The 26,318-nt window shown below is 37.0% G+C and overlaps 1 protein-coding gene and 1 non-coding gene across 4 annotated transcripts in view; both read right to left on the minus strand.

The window, feature by feature from the left end:
- Nucleotides 1-204: 204 nt before the first annotated feature.
- Nucleotides 205-26,318, minus strand: part of LOC125840873 (cation-chloride cotransporter 1) — a 34,404-nt gene continuing 8,290 nt past the window's right edge. For all 3 annotated transcript variants that reach the window (XM_049519842.1, XM_049519843.1, XM_049519844.1), the window contains 9 exons: nt 19,790-19,904; nt 19,553-19,653; nt 19,316-19,377; nt 18,797-19,024; nt 14,877-14,991; nt 14,527-14,721; nt 10,681-11,081; nt 6,390-6,551; nt 205-1,480 (listed from right to left, as the gene is read on the minus strand). In XM_049519842.1, coding sequence (XP_049375799.1) covers nt 402-1,480; nt 6,390-6,551; nt 10,681-11,081; nt 14,527-14,721; nt 14,877-14,991; nt 18,797-19,024; nt 19,316-19,377; nt 19,553-19,653; nt 19,790-19,904 — 2,458 coding nt within the window. In that variant the 3' untranslated portion in view covers nt 205-401. The remainder of the gene's footprint in view (nt 1,481-6,389; nt 6,552-10,680; nt 11,082-14,526; nt 14,722-14,876; nt 14,992-18,796; nt 19,025-19,315; nt 19,378-19,552; nt 19,654-19,789; nt 19,905-26,318) is intronic.
- On the minus strand, nt 5,225-5,322 carry LOC125840917 (U6 spliceosomal RNA). Its single transcript, XR_007443767.1, has one exon. It is a non-coding gene; the product is annotated as a U6 spliceosomal RNA (small nuclear RNA).

Genomic DNA, 26,318 nt, shown 5'->3' on the forward strand with positions numbered 1-26,318 from the left:
TGATCAATTTTTTTGGGCATCGTGCAACAAAAGGAAGCAAGCAAAAAGATTTGACGCAAAGGTAACAATTAGAGAAATGATCATACACTATTTGAGAGTGATTCATAGAACAAAGTGTACTTTAACCAACTTGACATTCATCAATAACGAAATTTTCTATTTCAACGTTTTCTTAAAAGACTAATTAATAATATCACCTAGAGATTCATCAATAACAAAATTTTCTTTCCCCAAATATTCAGTTCAAAAGAATTAATGATACAAAAACTAGTATATTGTACACCCACCTCCAGTAGAAAAGAGAAAAACAACAAAAGTAACAAATTGAATTGAATTGAAACTATTAAGATAAAGCAAAGGAGGTAAAAGAAGAGAAAAAGGAAGCGTATGAACAGAACTACCTAGGTAAACAGAGTGACAACATCTCGACGATATCCACGAACTATCAAGAGCCTGGGTACATTTTCAACCAATAGGTCCATGTATTCCATGTAGAAAAATGCTGGATGATTGGCAGGAGGAGGAGGAAGACTTACAAACACAACTGCAGCCATTCTCGAGTATTTTAGAATCGTTGAATTCAGCTTCAAAGTGGTATACAGGAATTTCTCAACTTGCTGCTCATTGACAACCACTGGCTTTCCATCAGCCATCAAAGGAGTCTTATCCCTCTCCGCTCTCTCTTTCATCTCTCCCAGATAACTAGCTATTCTTCCCTGAGCAGCACTGAATGCTTCAATAGATTCTTGCTGCTCCCCTGGGCCTTCCCATGACTTCATGGAAATGACAATTACCTCAGCTTGCATCCGAAGGTCATAAAGAAATTTCTTTACATCAGCCTTGAGTCCTTCTGCATCAGAATCTTCCTCAGCAATGCAGAAAACCTGGATCTTACAGCCCTCAAAGCTATCTTTTGTGAGAAGCAGTTGAGATAGCAACAGCATAAGACCACCATCTCTGACTATCCAGTACAAATCAATGGTTCCATACTGTCTTTGATACTCATTAGGCCATTCATCTAGACCCTTCACAATAACTACTGCCTTGTTTGCAACAATGCAGTCATTTATTATTCCAACAAAGGTAGCAGGAATTTCAATCAAATTTTCACGCCGCCATATCTCAGGGTACCGCATAACAATAATGTTTGGCTTGAGATTCCCAAGCCCCATAGTCTGAACAATGCCTCTAAAGCCTTCTGACATGTTGGGAGCAACAACTATTTCTGCTACACCTTCACATTGCTTGTAGTCAATATACGTACTTAGCTGCTTACAAGCTGCCTTGGCGTCCTCAACACGTTCATGGTAATCTCCATCTATAATAGAAATAAAGATGGACATTCCCCTGCCTTTTTTCTTCATACAGTTGGCAAAGTCTGCTAGCTTAGGATGACAAGGTACATTTTCTGGCAGCTTGCCCCATGGACGACAAAATATGAGGGGGATAGGGTACCAATTTTTGGGATGTACCTGACTTGCTGCATATACAATTGGATGTTAAATGCATGTCCTTTCTGGATGTCTACAGGCAGTGTAAGTTCACAAGAATAACCCTTTCTTGAGAAAATTGACGATATTGCCAAGAATAAAAGATGCAAATTCTTCAGTTTCTGTTATTTGCAATTAATAACAGAGCATTTTGCAGCATATTTAAGTTAAATAGATGTATTTCCTAGTACTGTAATGTTTTCCAAGGATACGGAAGGACATGGAAAAGGAAAACATAGAGGCCTTTGGATGGATATTAATACGTGAACTGTTTAACCAGGATGACAGTTTACTAGACTTCAATTATATAATGTTTATTGAATAGGAAAAAAATATAAGAAGGTATTTTCCTTCGGTGCACCAAATTATTATTACGTCAATAATGCTTATATTGCAATAAAATAAGTGACTTACCCTTCAAGTTCCATTACACCATCCTTTTTCAGTAATAGATAATTGACTATTTACACTAGTTATAGACAACTTGCTAAAAGTTAACTCAAGTAGTTTCACTTAAAAATTGAAAGTTCTTTCAAGTTTGAACTCGTGATAATACAAAAATAAATTAATGGAATACAATTCACTTTCAAGATTCCCTGGTGGTAAAATGGTAGACATGTGAGACTCAAATGTTATACTAAAGAGCGTGGAGGTTCAAGTAATCTCTAGTAAACCAAAGTCATCATTTAATAGCTATTTCCCGGTGCCTTCAACTCTCTGTGCCTTCTCTTTGTTTTCTTATCCAAAAAACTTTTAGGGGTACTTTTAGACCAATATGTGGATGAAGGGTATTTGTGAACCATTTCCCATACGAGAAGAGAAGCCAAAAAGTCATAAGATTATCTTATCCGGTTTCTAAAATGAGAATGAGCCGTGGGTTTAAAGATTTAAAGAAACGAATTAGATTATTAGGGGTGGTTTGGATTTATGAAATGCATGGGTTCAGTTTTTAAATTATAAATAATATATGTGGCGAATTATAATAGGCCATGTGGAAATCTTAAATTGCAAAAAGCCATAAGATTTAGGGTGTTAATTTGAGGGGTAATCTAGAGCCAAAAAATAGGTTAGGGCTATTTTCAGACCAACAGGTGGATGGAGGGTATTTTGTGAACCATTCTTATACGGTAGGGGTATTTTTGGCCCTTTTCCATTTTGAGAATACCCATATAGGGAGTGTTTGACATCGCAAACTTTTTTTTTTTTTTTTTTTAGAGAAAATGGTTTCCTCTATGAAGTCATTTTTTATAGGTTCCTTGATGAAATCGTTTTTCCCATGTTTGATTATTTTGAATTGTTTGAAAATGTTCTCTCAAAAGAAAATATTTTCCATCAAAAGAAAAAATATGATTTTCGAGGCTTATAAGAATGGGATTTTTTTTTTATAGTAAGGCATGCTTTTTCCTTTTAAATGTCACACCTCTTATTTCATACCACCAATTGGAGTCAGCAGGGATCAGTGTATAAAAAAACGCACTCAAGTCCTTAAGTGAAGCTCAAAACTTGTTGAGCGTCTCGCGTCGCTTGATGTGCACTTCAGTGTCGTCATCAAGGTTTCGATTGACATCCAGATGTTTTTCAATGTCATCAAGATGTTAATCTTGGGAGTTGCTTGGACTCTTCACTTTCGATACCACACCCGTGTCGAGTCGTGTGGGATCCGTACCCAGTCTGGTCAAGCAATTTTGGGTACTTTGACCATATTCAAGGAGAAATTCTGGAAAAATCCATTGATTTGTGTAATCAAAACAAAAATCAATGTGGAATTGAAGAAAATGAAATACCTTGTATATATAAATTTCTATCGCCGCTCCCTTTCCTTCTATCTCCTTCCAGGATTTTCCTCAAGTTCTTCACATAATATCTCATAATTTAGGTTTTATAACTCTATCTTTAGCAGTGTTGTGAAAGGTGATCACCTCGTTGCCAATGGCAGAAACGAGGCGAGGCGATCTTCAAAAGGCAACAAAAGGTGAGAGGCGAGAAAGGCGTCGCCTTTTGTATTTTCTTAAAAAAGGCTACCGATTTAGGGTTTTAAAAGATAAAGGATAATTTTAGTGTTTTCGACTAGACTCCTCCGATGACCAGCCAAACTTTTTCGTCGACTTCAAAGTCCAACCAATGCATATTTATTCTTTTCTTTATCAGATTTCTTTCTTCTTCCTCTGCTTCTTTTTCCTTCTTCTTCGGACTCCATAGTCACTTCTACCTTTGTTTTGACTTTTGTTATGTTTTTTTCTCATTCAAGTTCTAGACTTAGTATGTACTATCTATTTTCAGTTTTTGAATTGAAATATTTGCTAATATGCTATTGCTATTGAGATTTTACTTATTTACATATGCAATTAAATATTTTAATTTTTGGTATTAATTGGTGCCGCACTTCAAAAAGGCGAGCGCCTCGACACTCACCTCGCCACAAGGCGAGGCAGACCCTTGTCGCCTTTTATCGCCTCTCGCCATCCAAAAACTAATCTTTAGATATCTGAATTTTCTTTAGTCAAATCCCTGCACTTGTATCCATACATAGATCCATATCCCCAAATCTTAAAATTTAGATCATAGAGGATCTGACCTCTAGGTCCGTACCCGTATTGGACACCCACACCCGAGTCTGAGTAGCTTAGGTTGGAAGGAGGCCAAGAAACAAGCGTTATTTAATCTTGTATTATAAGGTTACTGATATCCTTTTAGCAATTGTTGTTGTCTTTGTTAGGGTCAAATGGGTAATGTCTAAAGATACAAAGGACATTTTGTTGTGTTGGAACAATGCCGCAAGAATATCAGATAGAAAAAGTGGTGGAATGTTGTCCTAGCTTGCATTTGGCGGATTGTACAGAAAGAAATGTCAAATATTTTGAAGACACTACATACAGAATCAAAATGAAGTGTTTTTTCTCTTTCATATTCTGGTGTAAAGAAAATTATGTAAAGGGTGCAGAAACAATTTTTGAGTTTTTTGAAGCCTTGTAATACAAGCCTTTTACAATTGTAAATATTGATACTAGCATACATATTGATAGCCCCATGGACAAAAATAAAGCTATAAGATTGTCGTCAAGGTCCCAAGTGAGGCAGACCCTTGTCGCCCTTTGCCGTCCAAAATACTTATTTTAACTTTTGGACACATTATTATCTCCCTCCGTTTAAAAAAGAATGACCTTTTCTTTTTAGTCTTGTTTCAAAATAAATGGCCCATTTCTTTCTTTTTGTTGACAACACTTTAATCTCAGTTTTTCATGTGACATGTTTAAGGCCACAAGATTAAAGAGCATTTGGTACATTTGACATAACTTTAATTTAGGACCACAAGATTGAAACTCTTCTTTATTTTCTTAAACTCCGTGCCAAGTCAAACTTGACCATTCTTTTTGAAAAGAAGGGAGTATCAATTTTATTGAGATTTCTTTAATTTACACCTTTGTGTATTGGTAGCTTATAATTTATCTTACAAAACAATTCTTCTAAGAGGTAAGTTAATTCTTTGCTTGATATCTATGGTTCTTACTCAACTAATTGAAAAAAGTAATTAGTCTTATACTAATTATTGTCTTTAATTACTCAATTAGGGGTCTAGATCACTTTCATCCAAGTACTTGAATTGAATATGCTAGTAAACATGATTAGCCCTAATCCACTAATCAGGTCGACCATAACCAATTAGGCTTCTTAGTAATTACTTTTTGAGATTTGGGGATTGATTTCTCGAATTTCTCCTATCTTTAATTTCCTGTTTTAATCTTTTTATTTTTGCTTCTGCATTATTCTTGTGCAAGGGCCATGCTAATCTTCTCCGTATTGTTCTAATTTTATCGGATGTCCCCGAAAGGACTGCAGGTGATTATCTTATTGTAGGATAAGCGAAAGATGGATATTGTGGAGTTCAAAAGAGGAGCCAACTCCATTACATCAGGATTAAGGAGTACAAGAAGCAACATATGGGTGAGATTTTGAAGAGCATATGTGCTAATTGAAAGGGTCAAAGATAGTTCTAAAAAGTTCGAGAGATTTATAATACAATAAGAGATAATTTTGATACAGTAAGGTTCCTGAGGGAGAGGATAACAGGATGCAACTTATACCAAGAACAATGCAGAAGTTCTCGGTGTTCATCTTCCTTTATAAGGTATAGGCATACATGGTTCAAAGAGGATGCAGCTTATACCAAGAGCAATGCAGAAGTTCTCGGTGTTCATCTTCCTTTAAAAGGTATAAAATTTGCATGGTTCAAGACCGGGGAATCAAGACCCAAATTTAATCTAGATTATAATCTCAACTACATGGGAGGATTTAAGATATGATTCAAATGCACTTGCCTAGACTTGCATCCAATCACTTGCCACAATGTTAGACAAAAGCAGAAGAAGTATCCAAACACCATTCAGATTTGGAAAAAAAGAAGTGGGTAAGAGCAACAAACGTCGGCGAGAATTGAAGCAATATAAGGATCCAATCTTTCTGAAATAGTATGGCAGTCAACCATCTGATGCACATTTTCAGAATAAAAATGCCTAAGCAAGGCACTGGTACACCAAAAAGTGTTGCCGAACATTAAGCAACGTTAATGGGGTAACAAACAAATTAACTATAATGAAAAACACCTTCTTCAATTGTAATAACCGAATCAAAAGCAACATAAGATCCAAAAAATATACAGATATATATTTTTGCACATAGACAAATCCTAGGTAAACAACATAATTGAAAAAAGTGAGGACCTGCAATGGCAATCCTAAATTGTGTTTGTTTCACTCAACCTTTAAGCAATTATAGAATACACATGCAAGGAGCAATCAGATGTTTTAAGACAACAAGGAATGGACAGTACAAAAGATGTTTTATGTTGTTTGACAAGAAATTTAAATGAATAAATAGATATATAAATAGAAAAACACATACCTCCCAAAGATCGTAAACTACGAAGAGCAAGCTGAAAATATGCACTCTTGAAACCATCACCCCAGTCTCCTGCTTTCCCCTTGATACTCACATAATAATAGATTAGACTTGCTAGGGCTAGTGATACCACAGTGAATGTCCATGAAATCAAAAACATGATCACTGAAAAGGAACAGCAGAAAGAGAACACTCATTACTCTGAAATGCACAAGAAGATAGAATTCTATACAGCGTCTTTAAAAAATAAAAATAAAATTGGGGCGTGGGGAAGTCACTCCTTGCTAGGACGAGTAAGATGATAATGACTGGAGTCTGGATTCATCAGCAATGTACCGCTATTCAGGCAAAGAAAGAGGTCATTCTACATCTGGATGGCATACGTCCATAAACCAAGATTCTCACTCTTCCCACTATTACATAAACCAAAACTACTATTTAATGTGACTGTCTACACGGGTCCTAGAAAGAAAAAAGAACAAGTCTCAGCAAGCAGGATGAGGAGATCTAGTTATGTTCCAGATGTTTTTTATGTGGTGCTGACTCAAAAGGCATTAGCCACCTCTTCTAACATTACCCAATAACAGATCAGCTATTGCAGCTGTTCCTAAACATAGTAGGACTCAGGTGCACTATGCCTAAGGCTACTTGGGACCTGCTGAAGTGCTGAATTACAATGGTGGCTCTCTGAGGCAAAAGAAATGGTGGGAAAAAAATTACCTGCATGCATATGGTGAGTAATTTGGAGAGAGAGAAATGCAAGATGTCTTGGAAGACAGATATAGCTCTAACCAGAAAATCAAGATGAAATTTTGTTTCATTTCTGGTGTAAATAAAACTTTGTAGATGATGCAGAATCGTAACTGGACATGATTGATTCCTAGTAAGATAATACAGGGAGACCCTGTGCAGTTTTCTGAACTGTAAATATGGCTGTAGCACAGCCTCTGTGCTGATATTAATATTCTCTGTTACCACTTTCAAGAAACCCAAGAAGGGTACAACCAATTACATTGGACTAAGCAACAACAATTAGAAAAGGTAAATTACGAGATCTTTAAGGGAATCAATCAGATCCCTGAGTCCAAGAGTTTGAATTCTTCCAAACTAAAAACATCGAGTTGTAGAAGAATATAGAAAGCGGAGGAACAGTGACCCAAAATCCTCCAACCCATTTCCAAGCAAACCATTCGATGGATAATAACCAGGTTAGTAGTAACAATATTTCCGAAACTGGATTCACCGACTCGTAGAAAAGGGGAAGGAACGATAACCCAGAATCTTCCAAGGCTCCAAACCCATGTCCAAGCAAAGTAGCAAACTATCAGAAGGATTATAAACCAGGTTAATATTTACATTTTTGCCAAGCCTAAAAGAGATATACTTTCTTCTGTCCTTTATTTTACCATAGCAATCAGCGGAATAGACACATTGACATGATTCTCAAGTTCAGAAAGAACCCATCAACAAGAGCTGAATTGTTTGATTTCAAGAATCAAAGTTATTTGGGCTGTATAACTTGGAATCAATTGATTTAAAAACAAAATGACTGATGATAATTTAGAATAACTACTCACTTGTTTGAAACAAGAAATGACTACAAAAGAGCGACAATAAGTTTTGGTTCTGGATGACACAGATGGATGAGATTACAGTTAAGGGTTAGGTGTTCTTGAATGATCAAATGTTTAGAAGTTCTAAAGCAACCACTTGTAAGCAATTAGTGTGATAAAGATGCACCACACACAATGAAAACAAAATAAAAACTACAACGACCATACTTGGAATAAAGACAAGGATAAAGAAGAAAGATAGCAATTAAAGCTCAAATTGCATTCAGCAGCTACTCAGAAACATGTAACTATACTGACATGGGGGCGTGCAACCACTTTAGAGCTTAGGATCTCTTATTTGATAACTAGAAGTCCTATTCTAATGTCTTTTTCCGGGGAAGGTAATTTGTCAGGAAATAGCTAAGTACAAGGAAAGTAGAATACCTATTTTGAAAGGAAACTATAAATGAAACTACGAACTTAGTATGGAAGGAAACAAGAATAGAAATAGTAAGTCCTTATTTGGGAAACTTGGGCTTCTTGAACCATTGAAACTTCAGACATGGGCTTCTTGGACTTGAAAGCAAGTCCACACACCTATTCTTGGACAAATAAGAACTTCAACTTGGTGTCCAAGGTTGCAAAAAACCAATACAACTTGCTTTGCACCACATTTTTACCTCTTCTTTATTTGAGAAAAGGTCACTTGTAATATAAACAAAGGAATACTCAAGAAGTATTTCAGTAATACATGCAATAAAAAATCACAGAAGTGTAAATATCCTCGTATGAACTCATAAGTAATCTAAAATGCTAGGACTATCCTCTTCTTCTTGAGGATACTCATGCTTACACCAAAAATTGACAAGGCCCAGACATTTCATCTTTATTTTCTGCATAGCGCAAGCTCTTGTTTTCAAAGTATCTCTGGTTCCTTTGCAACCAAATAGTCCACCATATGCAAGCTGGGATAATCTTCCATCTCTCTTTGCACCCTGACTGATTTCAATCCCTATTTCAACAAGCTAAAGCTTCCTTTTTATATTCCTTGGCATAGTCTGATGCCCCTTAGGTTGATGAAAATTTGCCACAGTTTCACAGTCTAGTTTCACAGTCTCTCTACAGTGTAGAAAGAGATGATTTATTGTCTCTGCCTCATATTCACAAAAAGAACATCCAGAACACAATTGAAAACCTCTTTTTATAAGGTTATCCTGAGAAAGAGCAGCCTGTTTGGCGAAAAGTCAGGTAAAACAGGTCACCTTGAAGGGCACCTTAACTTTTCTTATCATCTTCCATGACCTGTTGAGTGTGTGACCTCTGAGAGTTTCTGTAAGCTGACCCCATTGAGAATCTCCCCTGTTTGTCTGGAATTCAATTTAGTTTATCCTCACTTGGTGTTGAGGCCCTTGCATTGCTCCAGGGTGTTTAGAAATCTAACCATTCTGCTCCCCTCCCAATCATTTAACTGAATCTGAAGTTCCATCCCTGGTTATCTCTAATCTCTTTGACAGTGGCCACTTTCTAAAGGCTCAAGCTGAACAGGTGAGAAAAACTGACTTTAACAGGTCCCTGTCCCACCTAGCATTCCCTCCATCTCCTACCTTCATTTTACAATCATTTATAAATTTTGGCCACAGATTTCTGAGGACATGGCCTATCCACTCCATCGTCTTCTGGCTGAAGCTCTCGCTCTTGTCATCATATTGCGTCCTCTTTCCACCCATTCATACCAAGTTTCAGCTCTTGAGACCTTCCTTATGATGTTGTACTATATGAATCCTACCGTGAAATAGATGACATCGTCATCCATATCTGAAAAGAAAGAGAGAATTGCTAAAAAAAGGGCCAGAGGACGATTCCGGTGATCAAATATCACCGGAATAGGAGCTCTAGAAACCCGAAAGGGACCTTAGAGATAAGTCTCGGGAAAAGGGCCTGGGAGCTTTTTGAAGTATAAATGGTTCTTTTTGAGGGCATGAAGGTCCTATATATTGCTACCACTTCTTTTTTCTCACCCCATTTCACTTAAAAGAACTTAGTTTTCAATTTATTCAGTAAACTTAAAAAATCTCAAAGTGCATCTCAATTATAAAAAATCATGAAGTTGTTCACCACATTGAAGGTTACAAGACCTATACTCCGTCCATAATTTGTATGAAGGCCACCAGTGTCCACAAGTAAATTTCTTTCTGACTGGTTATATATTTAAACGTTAATTTTTTTCTTCTCTTGAACAAATTTCTTATTAGAAAAACTGTAAGAAGTTCGACATTTTGCTAATCATAAACTGCCAAATAATTGTAATAATTCCTAATTATCTTCATATTTTTTTCGGATATAGTTTCTATACAGCGCAGCAAAAAGCAAAAAGAACACATTCAGCCCTTTCAACCTCTAAAACTAGAATTGATAACAAAAGCCTAGTTTGGTAGCTGAGTACAAAATCAAATTAACGAAAAAATTACTTGGGAAAATGTTACCAAATCTGTCAGAAATAGGCTAAATGATAAACGACACATAATGGGAGAAGCAATATATGGACAAGTAAAGGTCCAAGTCAAATATTAGCAGTTTCAAGCTCCTGGATACTCACTAATGTATAACAGGCAGCACCAAGATGATGGTTTTCTTGGGAAAGATAAAGCAATATGAAGCAAATATGTATGTTAGAGCATAGACAATAAACCAAAACAGAGAAAGAATACCAGTTCTCCAACAGCAAAAGTAGAAGAAAATACCTATACAAAGTAAAGCTCCAACAAGAGAGAGACTCCAGTGGTGGAATTTCCACCGAGGTCGCCAGCTGGGAGCATCCAACAGATCCAGAAGGAAGCAGGATAAGTTCACACCAGCATAGCATAGGAGGTAAAACATTGTTATGGTTGGTGAAATAAGATCCAAATTTCCAATTATGACACATCCAATACAGATGAAGGCAGTGAAGAAAGTAGCCACATGGGGCTCACCTCCATCTACCACTTTAAAATAGTTCAGAACAGGTAGAATATCATCGTTTGCAATCGCAGCAAGGAGACGTGGTGCACCAGTCAAGCTTTGAAGGGCTGCCCCTAAGGTTGAAAGGATGATACCGACATAAACAATTGCTGGAAATGGCCAAGCAATTGAAGCGGTCAACAACCTGCATGAGTGCATTAGCCATGCACCATAAGTAGATTTTGAAATACCATTCACTACAATAATATAATCTCTTTCATACAAAGTTACATACTTATGGGTCAAATACAAGCCATTAAAGCTTTCAGATCCCAAATATATTGAGATTACAAGGAGTATCAGCCTTATAATTAAAATGACAGAGAGCCGTTCATAATATACAAGGAAACCGAAAACTGTCTCTGACATACCCATGTCTTCTAAACCCTAGCTAGATGACAGCATAAGAAAGTGATCAATACTAAATTCAAAAGCAAAAAGCATCATTGATTTGAACCAAGAATAGTGAGAACCAGAACTGAATATCCACTTACAATTTATGCAAAGGCGAAGAAGTAAATCCATTGATGCAAAATACGGTGATATAAAGCAAAATTCTAGTTGATTAACTGTAGCAACCATCTCACAATTTACAATTTATCTATTTATCTATATCTATCTATCTATCCATCTATCTATACTAACTAAAAAGCATGAACTCCCTAACCTGAATGTTAAATTACTATAATACCCCTACTAAAAATACTCAGTTTAGTATATTTCTATATTATATTAAAAGTAGACACCTTTTCATATTGAAGGGTTGTGACGTTTTTGAAGGTTTAAGACTTTTTCAAAGGGTTGTGACTTTTCTGTTGCGACTTTTTCGAACGGTTGTGACTATTCTGAAGGGTTGTGACTTTCCTGATAAGCCACAATTAGCACCTATTCATACTAACATTTCTTGGCTATAAATAGAGGGATTTCCTCTCATTTTTAACCTATGAATATGAATATTATAAGTTTTCTACCCTTCTTCGTCTTAAAGGACCTCAAGTATGATTTTCAACTGTTGGTATCACACAAACAAGAGTTAGTGAGCAAATCGTAGCAATCATATTCTCTAAGCACACTAGGCTGCAAGCATGGTTAAAAAAATATCAAATGTGAAGATGATGAGGTGCTATTAAATTTCATGTATTCAAAATTTGCAAATCATAGTTGAGTTAATTTTGTTTGCAATTTTTGGTATGTTTTTCAAGAGAATGCTAATGATTCGTTTTCCAACAGTATTTTTCACATAAGTTAATTTTATTTGTTTTATTGTCTTTATTAACTTGCTATCCTTGTAATATTTTGAATGGCTCTTTTTTGAACTATTCATGGGTTAAACTCAAACTGTGGTTTATGCTTATTCATCCACCCACTATCCTGATCCAACGATATTAGAAGAAGGTACAAAAAGAAACATTTTTTCTCCCCAAATTCAGATTTTACCTCTAGAAATAAAGGATATTCTCACATTCATAATTTGAAAATAATTTTTTAAATGTTGGTGCTTTGCAATGACAATAAATATCAGCCCAATTGACTAATCATTCATCAATTCACACTTGTATTTACCTTCTACCATTCTCATCACATACGTACTTCAATATTATTTATATCATTTTAAACCATTGATAATAATTAACATGAGATACATGTGCAACGCACGTGTTCCAGAACTAGTAACTAGTAAGCACTTGAATGACAAAAAAAATCCAAAGCTTAAAAGAAAGATCATCTAAACTCTCAGCTCAATCGTAGCTACTGCTTTTTCCTTTGGGAACTTCTAAGACTTCTTCACAATTTTCAGATCTTCTAAAAGAAAGGTCAAATAATCCTCTCTCTCACAGTTATCTCTAGATATTCTATATATACACACTAATCTGGTCTCAAGTGCAAATCCCCTTAATTATCTTTTTAGTGAAAGGACTGGGACTAGCCCACTTCTTAGTGCATCTGATATGCCCCGTTAGATTTGGAATTTTACTGTTTTTATCAATTAAATGAACCATTTTAATGATTACGTGCTGGCAAAGTTTGGGCTGCTTAGTTTTGGTGTTTGAATGATGATTGTAATGTTGGGAATATGTTGGATAGGATTTGAGGTATGAACTCTAGCCAAGGGGAAGTTATTTTGGAGGTTAAAAGTTGAGGAAGATACAGGGGGTACACTGTAGCCCCCAATCGCATATCAATGATTGAATTTTTGAGTTGAACAAAGACCGGACAGCCAGTGGGGCTTACCGTGTGTTTTGACCAAAGGCAAGTAGAGGCAGCAGATATGGTCCCTACTGTGCACCTATTGCACATTGAAGGCTGGCCAGGCCTGAAGTGTGCATGTTACGTGGGCTACAACATATAGTTAATTTCCAGGGTAAGCAGCGCACATGCTATCACACGTGCCCAGTGTGGTGAACAATCTAATTGCAAAATTTGGGATTTTCCTCTTTCTCCAAACTTCTAGTCTAGGACACAACTCCAAGTGGAGGATTTCACCCAAATTTCTTCTCAGCCATTCAGGTGAGTTTAATGTGGTTGCTTAATGTTATCGAATCCCCAAATTGATTGATTTTGTCTAGATGCTCCACCTGAAATTCCGCAAGGGTCAAGAATTAAGATTTTGATCTCTTAAGGTAATCTTTTCACTATAGCTTGAGCTGGAGTTTGTGACTTGCACAGGTTATGGGTAGGCCATACGTTGTGGGTTTGGGTGATTTGGAAGAGGTTCAAGCCATGGCTCACCTCATAGCAATAAAATGAGGTTGATTGGCCTAAGGCCAACACCCCAAGACACCCATAAGCATTTGGGACAAGAAATGATGTTGATATGATAGTGTCGCTTAGTCATGGAAGTACTAAAGAACAAATCGTTTATGTGAATACGTTATTTGAACTTATTTATGATTGCATGATGTTATTTAAACTCCCAAAGCTATGATATGAGAAGACATGTTTATGCTGAAGTTTGAAATATCTATGTTGAAATGGAACTCGACATGTTAAAAAAATGTTTTGACAGCTTGAAGCCTTATGTTTTGAATGAAAATATCCTTTTGGGAGATATTATGGACTCCTAAGATGGTGTTCATTTTTCCTAGAAAGGCGAGCATCATACAAAACAACAGGAGGAGGTGTGAGTTATGTGATGCCCTCCTGGCCTTAGTGATGCCTTCGTGGCCTTACACTTGATGCGCTCGTGGCCTTATACATAGATGCTTCCTCATACTTGATGCCCTCATGGCCATTGCGAAGCCCTTGGGACCTTACTTTGACAAAATTGATGTGCCCTCTTGGAATTTTTTTGGGTTGCTAGTGTACCCACCATTTTAGTTTCTGCACTATATTACAGTAGGTCACACGCATCATGTTACTTCATGACTAAGTTGAACTCGTGGTATTGTCTCTTGTTTTATACGCTTACATCGATCATATTTAGCTACACATGATCGTATTCACCGCCTACTCATATTTTGGGAAGTAATTGATATACCTCAACATACTTGAGTCTCATTTTAGAAACTATGCCATTCAGACCACTGTATTTCATTTAGGAACAAGGCAGTAACAAGAAGCATCATAAGAGCATTGCAATTTAGACAAACCTGTCAGTCAAAAGCTTATCTCGAGTTGCAACGGATCCAAAGAACAGCACTGAAACTAGATATAAGGCACTAGTCGTCAACGTTGCTGCTAATGTCCCAATAGGAATTGAACGCTGAGTATCCTTTAGCGAGGCTGAACGGTTCGAACCTGCCATGATCCCAGTCACCGCAGGGAAAAACAGACCTACCAACGCACTTACATGGAAAAAGAATCAAATATTAGACCCAGTTTCACACTTAGAACTTACGCATCACTGAAGTAAAAGGCAGAAAAAATGGACAATTTATTCCTGGCAAAAGTACCACGCAAATTGAACAAGAGAGAAGGAAAAAAAGATTTGCAAGCTTACTTGAAACTCCAGTATATCTTTCCATTAGGATCTGGAATCCCAGCATTACTAGTCCTCTGATATGCAGGACCCCAATTGTCCTTAAAAGATTCCGAACTCAACCCCGTGATTCCAACTGTATCATGCATAGCAACAGAAAGTAATGAGCTTGCTGTCATATATTCAAACAGGAGAAAATCAGGTTTAACTATGGATCAGAATAGCTATTCTGAGTAAGAGGGGGAGGACTTGATGTGATTACTATTAGACCTCCAACCCTGAGAGACTCTACAATCATTATGGGCGGATAACCCTTTCCCTTCCCTTCTATAGAGAGGTTGCCCCTTTCTCCCCGGGTAGTTCACTCACTCCCAGTTCCTACCATTTCTATATAGAGGTAGGGCTAGGAGCTCAATATTGGAAGAGCGCCCCCTCTTTTCTTCGGGAAATCGAGTTAGCTGGGCTGGCTCCCTGTCCCCGATATGTAACGAAAAGATTGATGGGTTTGCCACATTCATTCATGAAAGCACTAGAGTTTTTATGAGCCGCTTGCATACTAGGAACAAAGCTAGAACTCTGCTCCCTCCTTCTAAATTGATGATGATGTAAGGGATAAAAAACTTTTAAATTGTCTAACTCTCAAAAATGTGACACTGGCATTCATCCCATTAAGCAAAGAGAGAAATTAGAAATTGAAGATCTAGGCTATCATCCATGAGTAGTATACGTCAAACCTAACTGTAAATTTAGAACGTCCTAAACACAGGAGGCAGGGAGCTAAGTCCATAAAGGAATCAGTAAGAGAAAATAGCCAAAATGGTCCTCTAAATTTGGACTTGCACTCAAAATAATCCCTATTCTGGATAAACTGGATCAGATTTTGCATTTCTAATGTCAAATGCTCAGTATTGATTAATGGTGGGCCTGAAGGTTTTTTCTAATCTCAAAGGGGGCTTAGACAAGGTGATCCTTTATCACCTTTTTATTCTTGATAGTCATGGAAGGACTTAATCATATGATTAAGATCACACGGTTGAATGGTTGGATCATAGGCTTTGGATCTCAACCAAAAGCCATTAAAGGAATGGAAATATATCATCTTTTGTATGCCGTTGACTCTCTAGTATTTGTGAAGCTGATGTGGTACCTATCAGACATCTCAGATCCATCCTAACTATTTTAAAGCTTTGTCAGGTTTACATGTTAACTGACAAAAAAGCTTTCTTTAAACGGTCAACAATGTTCGAAATTTGCTATCTCTGGCAAGTAACCTTGGTTGTTAGGTGGGAGCTCTTCCTACAATTTATTTGGGGATGCCCTTGGGGGCTAAAAACTGTTCTGCAGCAATATAGAATGAGGTTATAGAAAGGTCTGACAAAAAATTGTAAAGGTGGAAATTTAGTATCTTTCCCTAGGTGGGAGACTGACTCTCATTAATTCAGTTTCAGATGCTCTTCCAACTTACATAATGTCTATCTTTCCATTACGGTATTACCCAAAGAAGTCACAAAAAGAATTGACAGATTGAGAAGAGACTTTCTTTGGCAAGGCAACAAAGAGAAGAAAAGCAGCAATCTAGTAAAATGGGAAGCTATAACCTTGAGCAAATCACATGGCAGTTTGGGCATAAAGAACCTGAGACTGCATAATAGAAGTATGCTACAAAAATGGCTTTGGAGGTTCAATAATGAAGGCAATGCACTTTGGAGGAGTTTCATATCCCAGAAATATGGGATGTTGAACCAGTGGATCACAAATGAAGTTAATAGTCCCTATGGTAGCAGTGTGTGGAGAACTATCAGAAACCAAAGGCAAGACTACTGGAAAATGTGGAGATTATTGTGGTTGATGGAAGAAAAACTGATTTTTGGGCTGATCATTGGATTGCGCAGAGCAATCTGAAGTCTATGTATCCCGTTCTTTATTCTACAAGTCTCCAACAATATGACATGATCAACCAAAATGTGGAGTCAACAAGGGTGGAATCTAATCTTTAGAAGAGCTCTTAATGACAGGGAAGTAGAGAGTTTCATCACACTGCTTCAGATATTGGGAACTTTTAGTGGATGCACGGATTCTACAGACAGACTCAGATGGAAACTAAACAGTATAGGGGCCTTCTTAGTAAAGTCAGTGAATTGGCAGTTGAATCAAAGACGTCCTGTAAAGGAGAATTGTCCTTGGAAAAAAGCCTGGAAAGTAAATATACCTATAAAGGTGCCATTCTTTGTTTGGTTGGTGATTAGGAAAGCTTGCCTAACTCAAGAGAAGCTACAAAGAAAAGGTCTTCAGATTTGTTCAAGATGTCTTTTGTGTGAACAGGCAACACTGCAGGACCACTATAAACCTGTGGCACATGTTCTTTTGTATTTCCGGAATAACTTGGGTAATACCTAGTTCTACTTTGGCACTGCTGAACAATTGGTGGGGTATTGAGAATAGAGGTGGGGAGGAGGACTGATGGAAGATCATTCTTGCTTGCATTTGGTGGACAGTGTGGAAAGAGATGAATGGTAGACATCTTGAAGGCACTAGCAGTTCTATCCAGTAAATTAAGATGAATTGTCTTAGCTTGTTCCTTTTTTGGTGTAAATGGAATCTGAGGGGGGAAGTACGAGAGTTAGTATAGAATTGGCAATGTATAATTGCATAGGGTTCACACTTTTGATGCTTGTAAAGTTTCCAACTTAGCAACTTTTTCTGGGGTGATTAAGTTTTTACTGAATAAAATTGTTACTTGTCTAAAAAAAAATAGTCCCTATTCTTTGAGTTGGAGCACTAATAGTCCTCCATCTTTCCAAAACTGGAACACATTTAGTTCTGGATATTTTTTCCCAACTAAAACAAACAGAATACTTCCGGTCCATGGAAGGTGAACCAACCCAGCTCTATTATCAGCAATGGCATCAGCAACGGATTCAGCTGTTGCCTTTTCTTCCCTGTATGAGTAGTTGGGAAGCTTTAAATGGACATAAATATTCAGTGTGTTTGACATGTTCTTCTTGTCCTTCAAGTATTTTTCTTTTACTGGAAGAGAGTATTCAGTGTATTTGACATGTTCTTCTTGTCCTAATTTCCCTTTTTTGTACTAGTGAAAGAAAAAACAGGAAGAGAGTGGAATTGCACAACTGAGATGACTAATAATATAAACAAGAAGAAGGTGGTGAGTACACAACATGATGATGGTGTGCAGTGAGTTACGAATTGCAATTACGAGCTTCTATCACTGCCGAATCCGAGATAAATTCTGAAGACTAGAATATGCTTTTAACAGTCACATGGGAATGTGGTAGGTGAGAAAAGAAAGGGGTGACTGTTTAAAGTTGATGAAACCATTGTCTGAAAGAGCTTCAAAAAGTTAAAACTTAAGAAGTAATCAACAGAGCGCAGAAAAAGAGAGCAACTCAGAAGAGCAGAGCAATCAGCTTTTATTTCAGAGAACGTGAACTTTAAAGGGACATGAGGCATTCTGTTAGTTATAGACGGTATCAGTTACCTAGCACTACATCTGCTCCATTTTTTGAAAGATAGAGGATTATTAGTGCTCCACCTCAAAGTATAGGGACTATTTTGAGTGGAAGTCCGAATCTTGACCCCCATTTTGGGCTTTTTCTCAAAGCAGTAAGGTACTAAGGGCCACTATGAAGCAATACAAATGCTGGAAATTGCTGAGGTTGAGATATCAATTGAGATTTATTATTACAGACTAGCTTAGCAATAGCAATAAGTTTTCACTCTTCTCAAGGCCAGAACAAAATGAATTGGTCGACAGCATTCTACTAAGAAAGAGCAACAAGATTTAACCTTACACTGTCATACAAGCTTTTCTTCATATATCTTAACTTTTAAGCGTGTACGATCAACTTCTAAGTAGCAGAACACTTCACACAAAGCTTTCAAAACAATTTTTGAAAAAAAAAAAGTAGGCATAAACAATAAACCTGCTGGACGATCATTCCTTGCCAAAAGAATGCCAGAGAATATGCACACCAATGAGAATACAACAGGTACAAGGAATGCCGGTGCGACACGATTAATAATTTTTACACCACCAAAAACTATGAAGCAGAGAAGAATAGTCACGACAATCCCATAAATTTGCAGGTCGTGCAAACTTGGCCTTGTTATGGGCTCCGCAATATCTGTACCATTAACTCTCGTGACAGTTTCTGCATAAATGACAAAGTAAAATTCAGAAATACAAATGATTTTGACAAAATAATGTATTACCCAGTAAAGCATCAGCAAAAATGTACTCATTGAAAATAATGATTCATATAACCAAGGAAGAGAACAGATTACCATCAAACATGTCCATACAAGTAGACACAAAAAAGAATTACTCCTATAAAAAAGACAAGATCCAAGGAGCATTCATAGCAAAATTATGATCTGCAGTCTTTTCAAAACATTAAATTCTAGCCAATAAATCAATTGTGACAATCTCACTCAAGAAATACCTCTAAGAATTCCAGCAGCTGGTACAGCATCAAGGAAGGTTTCCACAGCTCCCAATACATACCTGTAAGACAGATACGTAATAGCAACATTAACTCAAACTTATAGATAGTGCCAAATGATGAACGTAATGTAACCTCATTTGCTAGTAGTGTCAGATAATGAAAGCAATGTAGCCTCCTTTGCTACATTCACCAAGTGAGTAGCAATTAACACAAAAGGTCAGATTGTATACTCACATTGCTCCAGCAACTGCATTTCCAAGAAAAAAACACAGTCCAATGCTGACACCAACTTCTGGACCCAAAGCACGACCAATGAGATAGTAAGGCCCTCCGCCCTAATTTTGAGAAAACAAATGATATCATTGACCATCTAAGCTACTCGGGAAAAAAGAAAATGCATGTCTGATATAGGAAAGCAAGAAGCTATCTCCTTTGTCTTCATTCAATGACTGATGAGCAACTTTTTCTCACCTTCATGGCACCATTGGTGGCAATAGCACTTAATGATATTGTGGTCAGGAAAGTACAAGATCCGCAGAAAGCGACGAGTAACAATGACTCACCAATCCCAGCCATACCAACAATCCTACAGCATAGAAGAAAACAAAGCATCACAACATGTCAAATATAAAAGGATATGACGTGACTAACACACAAATAGATACTTGTTCAACTCCCCCAACCCCACATAATTGCATCTTCCTATTACTCCTTTTTCCTACAGTGTCCTTTTCTACTTCTTCCTCCTTTCTCTGATTACGCTGTAGGGAGAAAGAACAGAAAAATATTATTAAGATACATAAACTACATTATTACAGTGAGCTCAATTTATAGACACTACACTACAATCATTTTCATGTACAAATACTATGTACAATCCTATACCTATTATAACACTCTCCTCAAGCTGACACATATAAGTCATATGTACCAAGTCCATTTAAGCTAAAATAACTTTTAAGTACTTTTGGAGTGTTGGGTAAGTTAAAAAAAGTGTTTATAAGCACTTAGGTTTAAGCTAAAATGCTAAAAATAAGCCAAAAGTCAATAAGTTAAAAATCCTAACTTTTGGCTTTTGGCTTATAAGTCAAAAATAAAAAGCCAATCCAAACATGCTCTAATACAAGGACCAGTTAGGTGAAAATATCTGCAAATTGATCACTTGACTTCACAAACTTTGTAACAATATCTCGATGGTATCTTTTCTCTGATAAAGTGACAGCCAATCTCAATATGTTTAGTCCTCTCATGAAACACCAGATTGATGCAATATGAAAGGTAGCTTGATTATCACACTGAAGTTCCATTTGACTAACTTCTCCAAATTTCAATTCTCTAAGCAATTATTTGATTTAAACTTGCTCACACATTGCTACAATCATTGCTCGATATTTTTCTTCTGACGTAGATTGAGTAACCACTTTTTGTTTCTTACTCTTCCATGATACCAAATTACTTCCTAAAACACAATATCCAGATGTAAACATCTATCAGAAGGTGATCTTGCCCAATTAATCAATGATCTTCTCATAGGTCTAGCTCCTCAAAGAGTAGTCCTTTACCTGAAGCTGACTTTATATATCACCGAATGCAGACAACCACATCTCAATGACTATCATTGGGAGAATTCACAAACTTACTTACAGCATTCACGAGAAAACAAATCCCAGGTCAAGTCACTGTGAGATTATTAAACTTACCAACCAGATGCCTATATCTTTTAGGATCACTGAGTGGCTCCTCTGTCCTACTCCTAGCATGAGTTTAACATTCGTATCCATAGAAGTGTCAATGGGTCAACATCCCATCAATCTCGTCTCCTTAAGAATGTCTAAGACATACTTTCATGGTGAAATAATAATATCTGATCTGGACTAAGCAACCTCAATACTTAGAAAATACTTCATTTTACTAAGGTCTTGAGTCTTGAAATGTTGAAAGAGATGTTGCTTTAAATTAGGGATACCACCCTTGTCATTGCCAGTGATAACGATATCGTTAACATAAGCCACCAAATAAATACACAAATTTGGAGCAAAATGCAAATAAAATACAGTGATCGACTTCACTATGAGTCATGCCAAACTCTCGAATTGTTGTGTTTTAACTTTCCAAACCATACTCGAGGAGGATGTTTCAGACCACATGGTGACCAGCACAATCGACATACAAGACTACTAGACTCCCTCTAAGCAACAAAACCAGCTAGATGCTCCATGAAAACTTCATCCTCAATGTCTCATTCTTAATGTCTAACTACCAAAGAGGTCAATGGTGGACATCAGTCACGGATAGAAAAAAACATACAGATGTTATTTCAGCTATGGGAGAGAAATTAGCAGTGCAATCAAGCTCAAATATCTGACTATACCCCTTTGCAACAAGGCCACATAAACCCAACAACAACCAACAGTAGAGTAGATTTACCCGAAGAAAGAGGAACTAGCTCTCAAGTACAACTCACATGAAAAACAGATATCTTATCAATCATAGTTGTTATCATGGATGAGAAAGTGTTTCATTTGTAGACTTGGGATGAAAATAATACCAAGGCATAATGGGGTGATGATAGGTGATGATAACTTAAAACGGTAATGGGGTTAGTATTCGAGTGGATTGTACACCTTTCCGAAGTGCAATTCATTGACTAGGAGAAGACAAGTTTGTGATAGGTGGAGGGTTCGCAGTAGGTGCAGGGTCTGACGCAGGACATAAATCATTCGTGCCTGATGCTGTACACAGACAACGATAAGTCAGAAGTGGTAGTACTATGGCTGGAGATATTGAAGTAACCATACATTCCTCATAAATTGGTATAGGTAATACCTCAAAGATATTTGGATGATCAAAAAATGTAAAGTCAAGACTCAAAATGTGACATCAATTGACATGAGGAACCAAGGAAGATTAGGTGAGTAGCAACAATATCCTTTTTGAACCTGAGAATAGCCAATAATACATATTTGAGAGCACGAGAGGCTAATTTATCTTTTGCAAAGGCTAATTATGAACAAAACATGTGCTCCCAAAGACAAGAGGGGAAGAGAGTATAAAGATGACTGCGAAAACAATATTGAATAAGGAATCTAATTCTGAATGGAAAATAATGGCATCCGATTAATTAAATAGCAAGATGTGAGAACTGCATCTCCCCATAAACACACTGAAACATGGGATTGAATGAGAAGAGTGCCAGCAGTATCAATGAGGTGCCTATTTTTTTCTTTGCTACCCCATTCTGCTGAGAGATATGTGGCACGATATTTGACTAATAATTCCTCGGTGTCATAAACTATTGAAACTGGGAGGATAAGTATTCCAAGGCATTATCACTTCAGAAAGTACGAATATAAACAACTGCAAAAGAATGGCTCCCAACTAAAAATTTCTCTATTTTGTATTTCGACATAGAAACTCTTGAATATTGAAAACAACTCTAATCTTTCATTGAGAAAATCCAAGTACATCTGGAGTATTCATCAATGAAACTTACAAAATAACAAAATTCTAAGGTTGAATTGATTCTACTAGATCCCCAAATATCAGAATGAACCAATGAAAAGATAAACTTGAGACAAATGGCAACACTACATGGAAATGTAGTGTGGGTATGTTTCTTAAGTTGACACGACTCACAATCTAATGTGGACAAACTAGGCAATCTAGGTACAATTTTTTGTCAATTGCATAAACTCGGATGTCCCAAACGAATGTGAATTAAAACGGGAGGATCTGTAATTGGAGATGTTCTGGAGGAATTAGAAGAGGTAAGATAGTAGAGGCCTTGTGATTCATGTTTTGCACCAATCGAATGTCCCATACTGCGATACTTCATAACAAAAGAATCGCCAAGAAATATTATAACACAATTAGGCACGAGTCAAAATGACTGATTGATGCAAGATTAAAAGGACAACCAAGGACATAAAGAATAAAGGATAGAGTGATAGACGAAAGGGGATTAGCTTGTCCAACTCCTTTTGCTTTTGTTTGGCCTTGATTGGCTAAAAGTAACAGCATGAAGAGGCTGTAAATAAACAATATTTGACAATAGTGATTTATTACTAGAAATATGATCAGAAGTTTCTAAGTTCATGACCCACGGTCCAAGGGTACTAGATTGTGAAACACAAGTAAAAGAATTACTTGCAATAGAAGCCAAAGAAGTATCAGGCTAAGCAATTGAGCCTACTTGTTGAGATATATGCTTACTTGCTCGATACGGAAGGAAATCCTTATATTCCCCCTTCAAATAAAGAGAACCCTTGATTACCTGTGGTGTTAATCTGAGCAATATGAGCATTCTTGGCTGGTCAACCATGCAGAGAATGCATACACAACGAGTATGTCCTAGCCCATTATAATAACTACACTTACATCGAGATCTTCCAAACAACCTCCTCGTCAATCCTCTGTGGATTGAGATGCTTGTTTTCTGTGATTTGAGATGCAAGAATAGTGGAGTTGGCGATTGTTGATGAGACCACAGTGTGATTAAGAGGCGCGAGGCGAAGTAAACAAGAGAATAATTATCAATTGTAGGACTAGCCAAAATATGACCATGCACCGAATCAAGGTCGGTAGGAAGTCCAAAACAATGTATGTCTTTGCTCCTATAGTTTTTCAACTTTCGTAGTGACTATATCAACCTCTCAAATTCCTCCATAACTGTATATACATGTCCTAAGTAAGTAAACATCTAATTCATTTTTATTTAGGTTTGTCATCTAAAATATCACATCATAAAATCGAGATCCGTCTTTAGTAGATAAAGCACAAGCCTTTTCCCAAATTGAACATGTTTGCAATGGACATAACAAGAACATCAATTTGAAATCAATAGATCGCCACAAGATACTACATACTTGAGCGTCAACCTTCTTTCATTGTGTTTTGTTTTTTCCATCTAACTCACCAGCCTTTTTCTTTAAGTGAACTTGAACACCTGCCCCTGCACCACAATCAAGAAAGACCAAGCTAAATAGTTTGAATTCCCATGAATGGTTTGGAAGTAATCATATGACTTGAACTTTTGATTCCCATATTTTTGGAATTAAGATTATCAAATCCCGAGGACATGGCTCGAAACTTCAAGAGAATCTGACCAAAAAGGAAAACACCAAGTTTTAGCCAAGAAACAGAAGGCCAGAAGCTGAAACAAGGTTGGATCTCGTTGGAAAACTTGCTAAAAAAATGAAAGTGATTGGACTTCTACGAAAATTGTATGGGTGAGCTCGGAATTGCTGCGCCACCCCGACAGAAAAAAAAACCTTTCAAGGAAGTGGCCAGAATCAAAAGCTCACATGTCGGCATGTGAGACAGACGCACCACTGTGTTGTTACCCGCGTGTACTGGCACATGAATCGCTAGATGCCGGAAGAGCTGAGTGGGCTTCTGACCAGACATTCCCGAGTGTGATGGCACTATTGGTTTTCGTAAATATCAAAGAGAAAGATGAGATGACGCAAACATCAGTTGTATAGTCGTCCGAAATACACACGAGATTGTGTGACTATATTTTCCAGATGTTTCTTACCAATGATCTAATACCATGTGAGAAAGCACAGAAAAATATTATTAAGATCTATGTTGCGCGGACTCTTCAATTTTGTTGTTGAACTTGTCTCGACGCGACACTGGGGTGGGTGCGGGTATGGGTGCAGGTGCGGGGTGTGTGTCAGATTCGGTCAATCCCATAAGGATACTTTGACCAGAGTCAAGAACAAATTTAGGAAAAGGCTGAGTGGATAGATTTTGGGAGCAAGTGACTTGCCGCTCCAACTTCATCTCCAACGACTCGGACGAAAACATTGACGATCTAAGATGGATCTGTGAGAAATATTAGAAAATAATATTATTGAATTGTTGTTGTTTACATTATTACATTGAGACCCTATTTATAGACACTACAATACAATCCTTTACTAAGTAGGATACTATTTAGTATTCCTATTTCTATTTAGGCTTAAGTCATTGACGGCCCCTTAAAGTTGTCCGCATAATTCACTTAGACACCTCAACTAGGACTTGTACCTATTGAACACCTCTACTAATTCGAATTTGAACCTTTTGAACACTTTTTTGACAATCAGCTGAAGTATGAAATGTGTGTAATACACTCGCGATAACGTGGAAAATTGACAAATCAATGACGTACATGTGGCATTTTGACGAAAAAAAAAGTAAAAAGAAAAAATTGAAGTTGCCATCCATCCAGCTATAGATCAAGCAACTTGTTACAATGTCCAATGATGCATTGAGAATTTCTATGAAGTAGAGGCAAATTTACTATCAACCATAGTCGTCGTCACCATAGCCCCGTCCTCCACCATAGCCGTCGTCACCTTCAAATCCTCTTAATCCACTAATTTTTTTTCAGATCTGTTTTTTTTAAGTTGAAAATAGCAAATTACATATACATAAAAATTAATCAATACATGAACCTACAAAATATGAACCATTTATAATTTTAGATATCAATAAAATCATTGAGTACATAATCATCTAAGCAATACATGGAGAAAGGAGGAAGGAGAGGTGATTCGTTTTTTATTTTAAATCTGATTTGTTAGATATATTTTTCAATAAGAAAAAAATGGAAGAAGAAACAAAGTAGTCATTGTATGAGTCTCTATTTTTTCCGGTAAATAAGATCACAATATCCAACAAATTTAAAGAAAATGGAGAAGGAAATCGTAATGGTGTTTCCCCAGTTGAATACGATAGAGGTGAGGGGGAGGGAGAGGAAGAGGAGGCAGAAAAGAAAAGGGTGGAAGGTGGTGGTGGCAACATCGGCGGCAACGGCGGAGATGGTACTGGTTTTGGAAGAAGTTATGGCTAAGGAAGAAGAGAGAGATTTAAAAAATAAAACCAAAAATACGTTCTGACGCGCTGAATGGATGGGTATTACACCTTCCTTGCCATGTCGGCGAAAAGTGTCAAATAGGTACTTATTCTGAACAATAAAAGTGTTCAATAGGTACTAGTCCTAGTTGAAGTG

Source organism: Solanum verrucosum, unplaced genomic scaffold (genome assembly GCF_900185275.1).
Source record: "Solanum verrucosum unplaced genomic scaffold, falcon-dt-bn FXZP01000194.1, whole genome shotgun sequence".
Taxonomy (NCBI): Eukaryota; Viridiplantae; Streptophyta; class Magnoliopsida; order Solanales; family Solanaceae; genus Solanum; species Solanum verrucosum.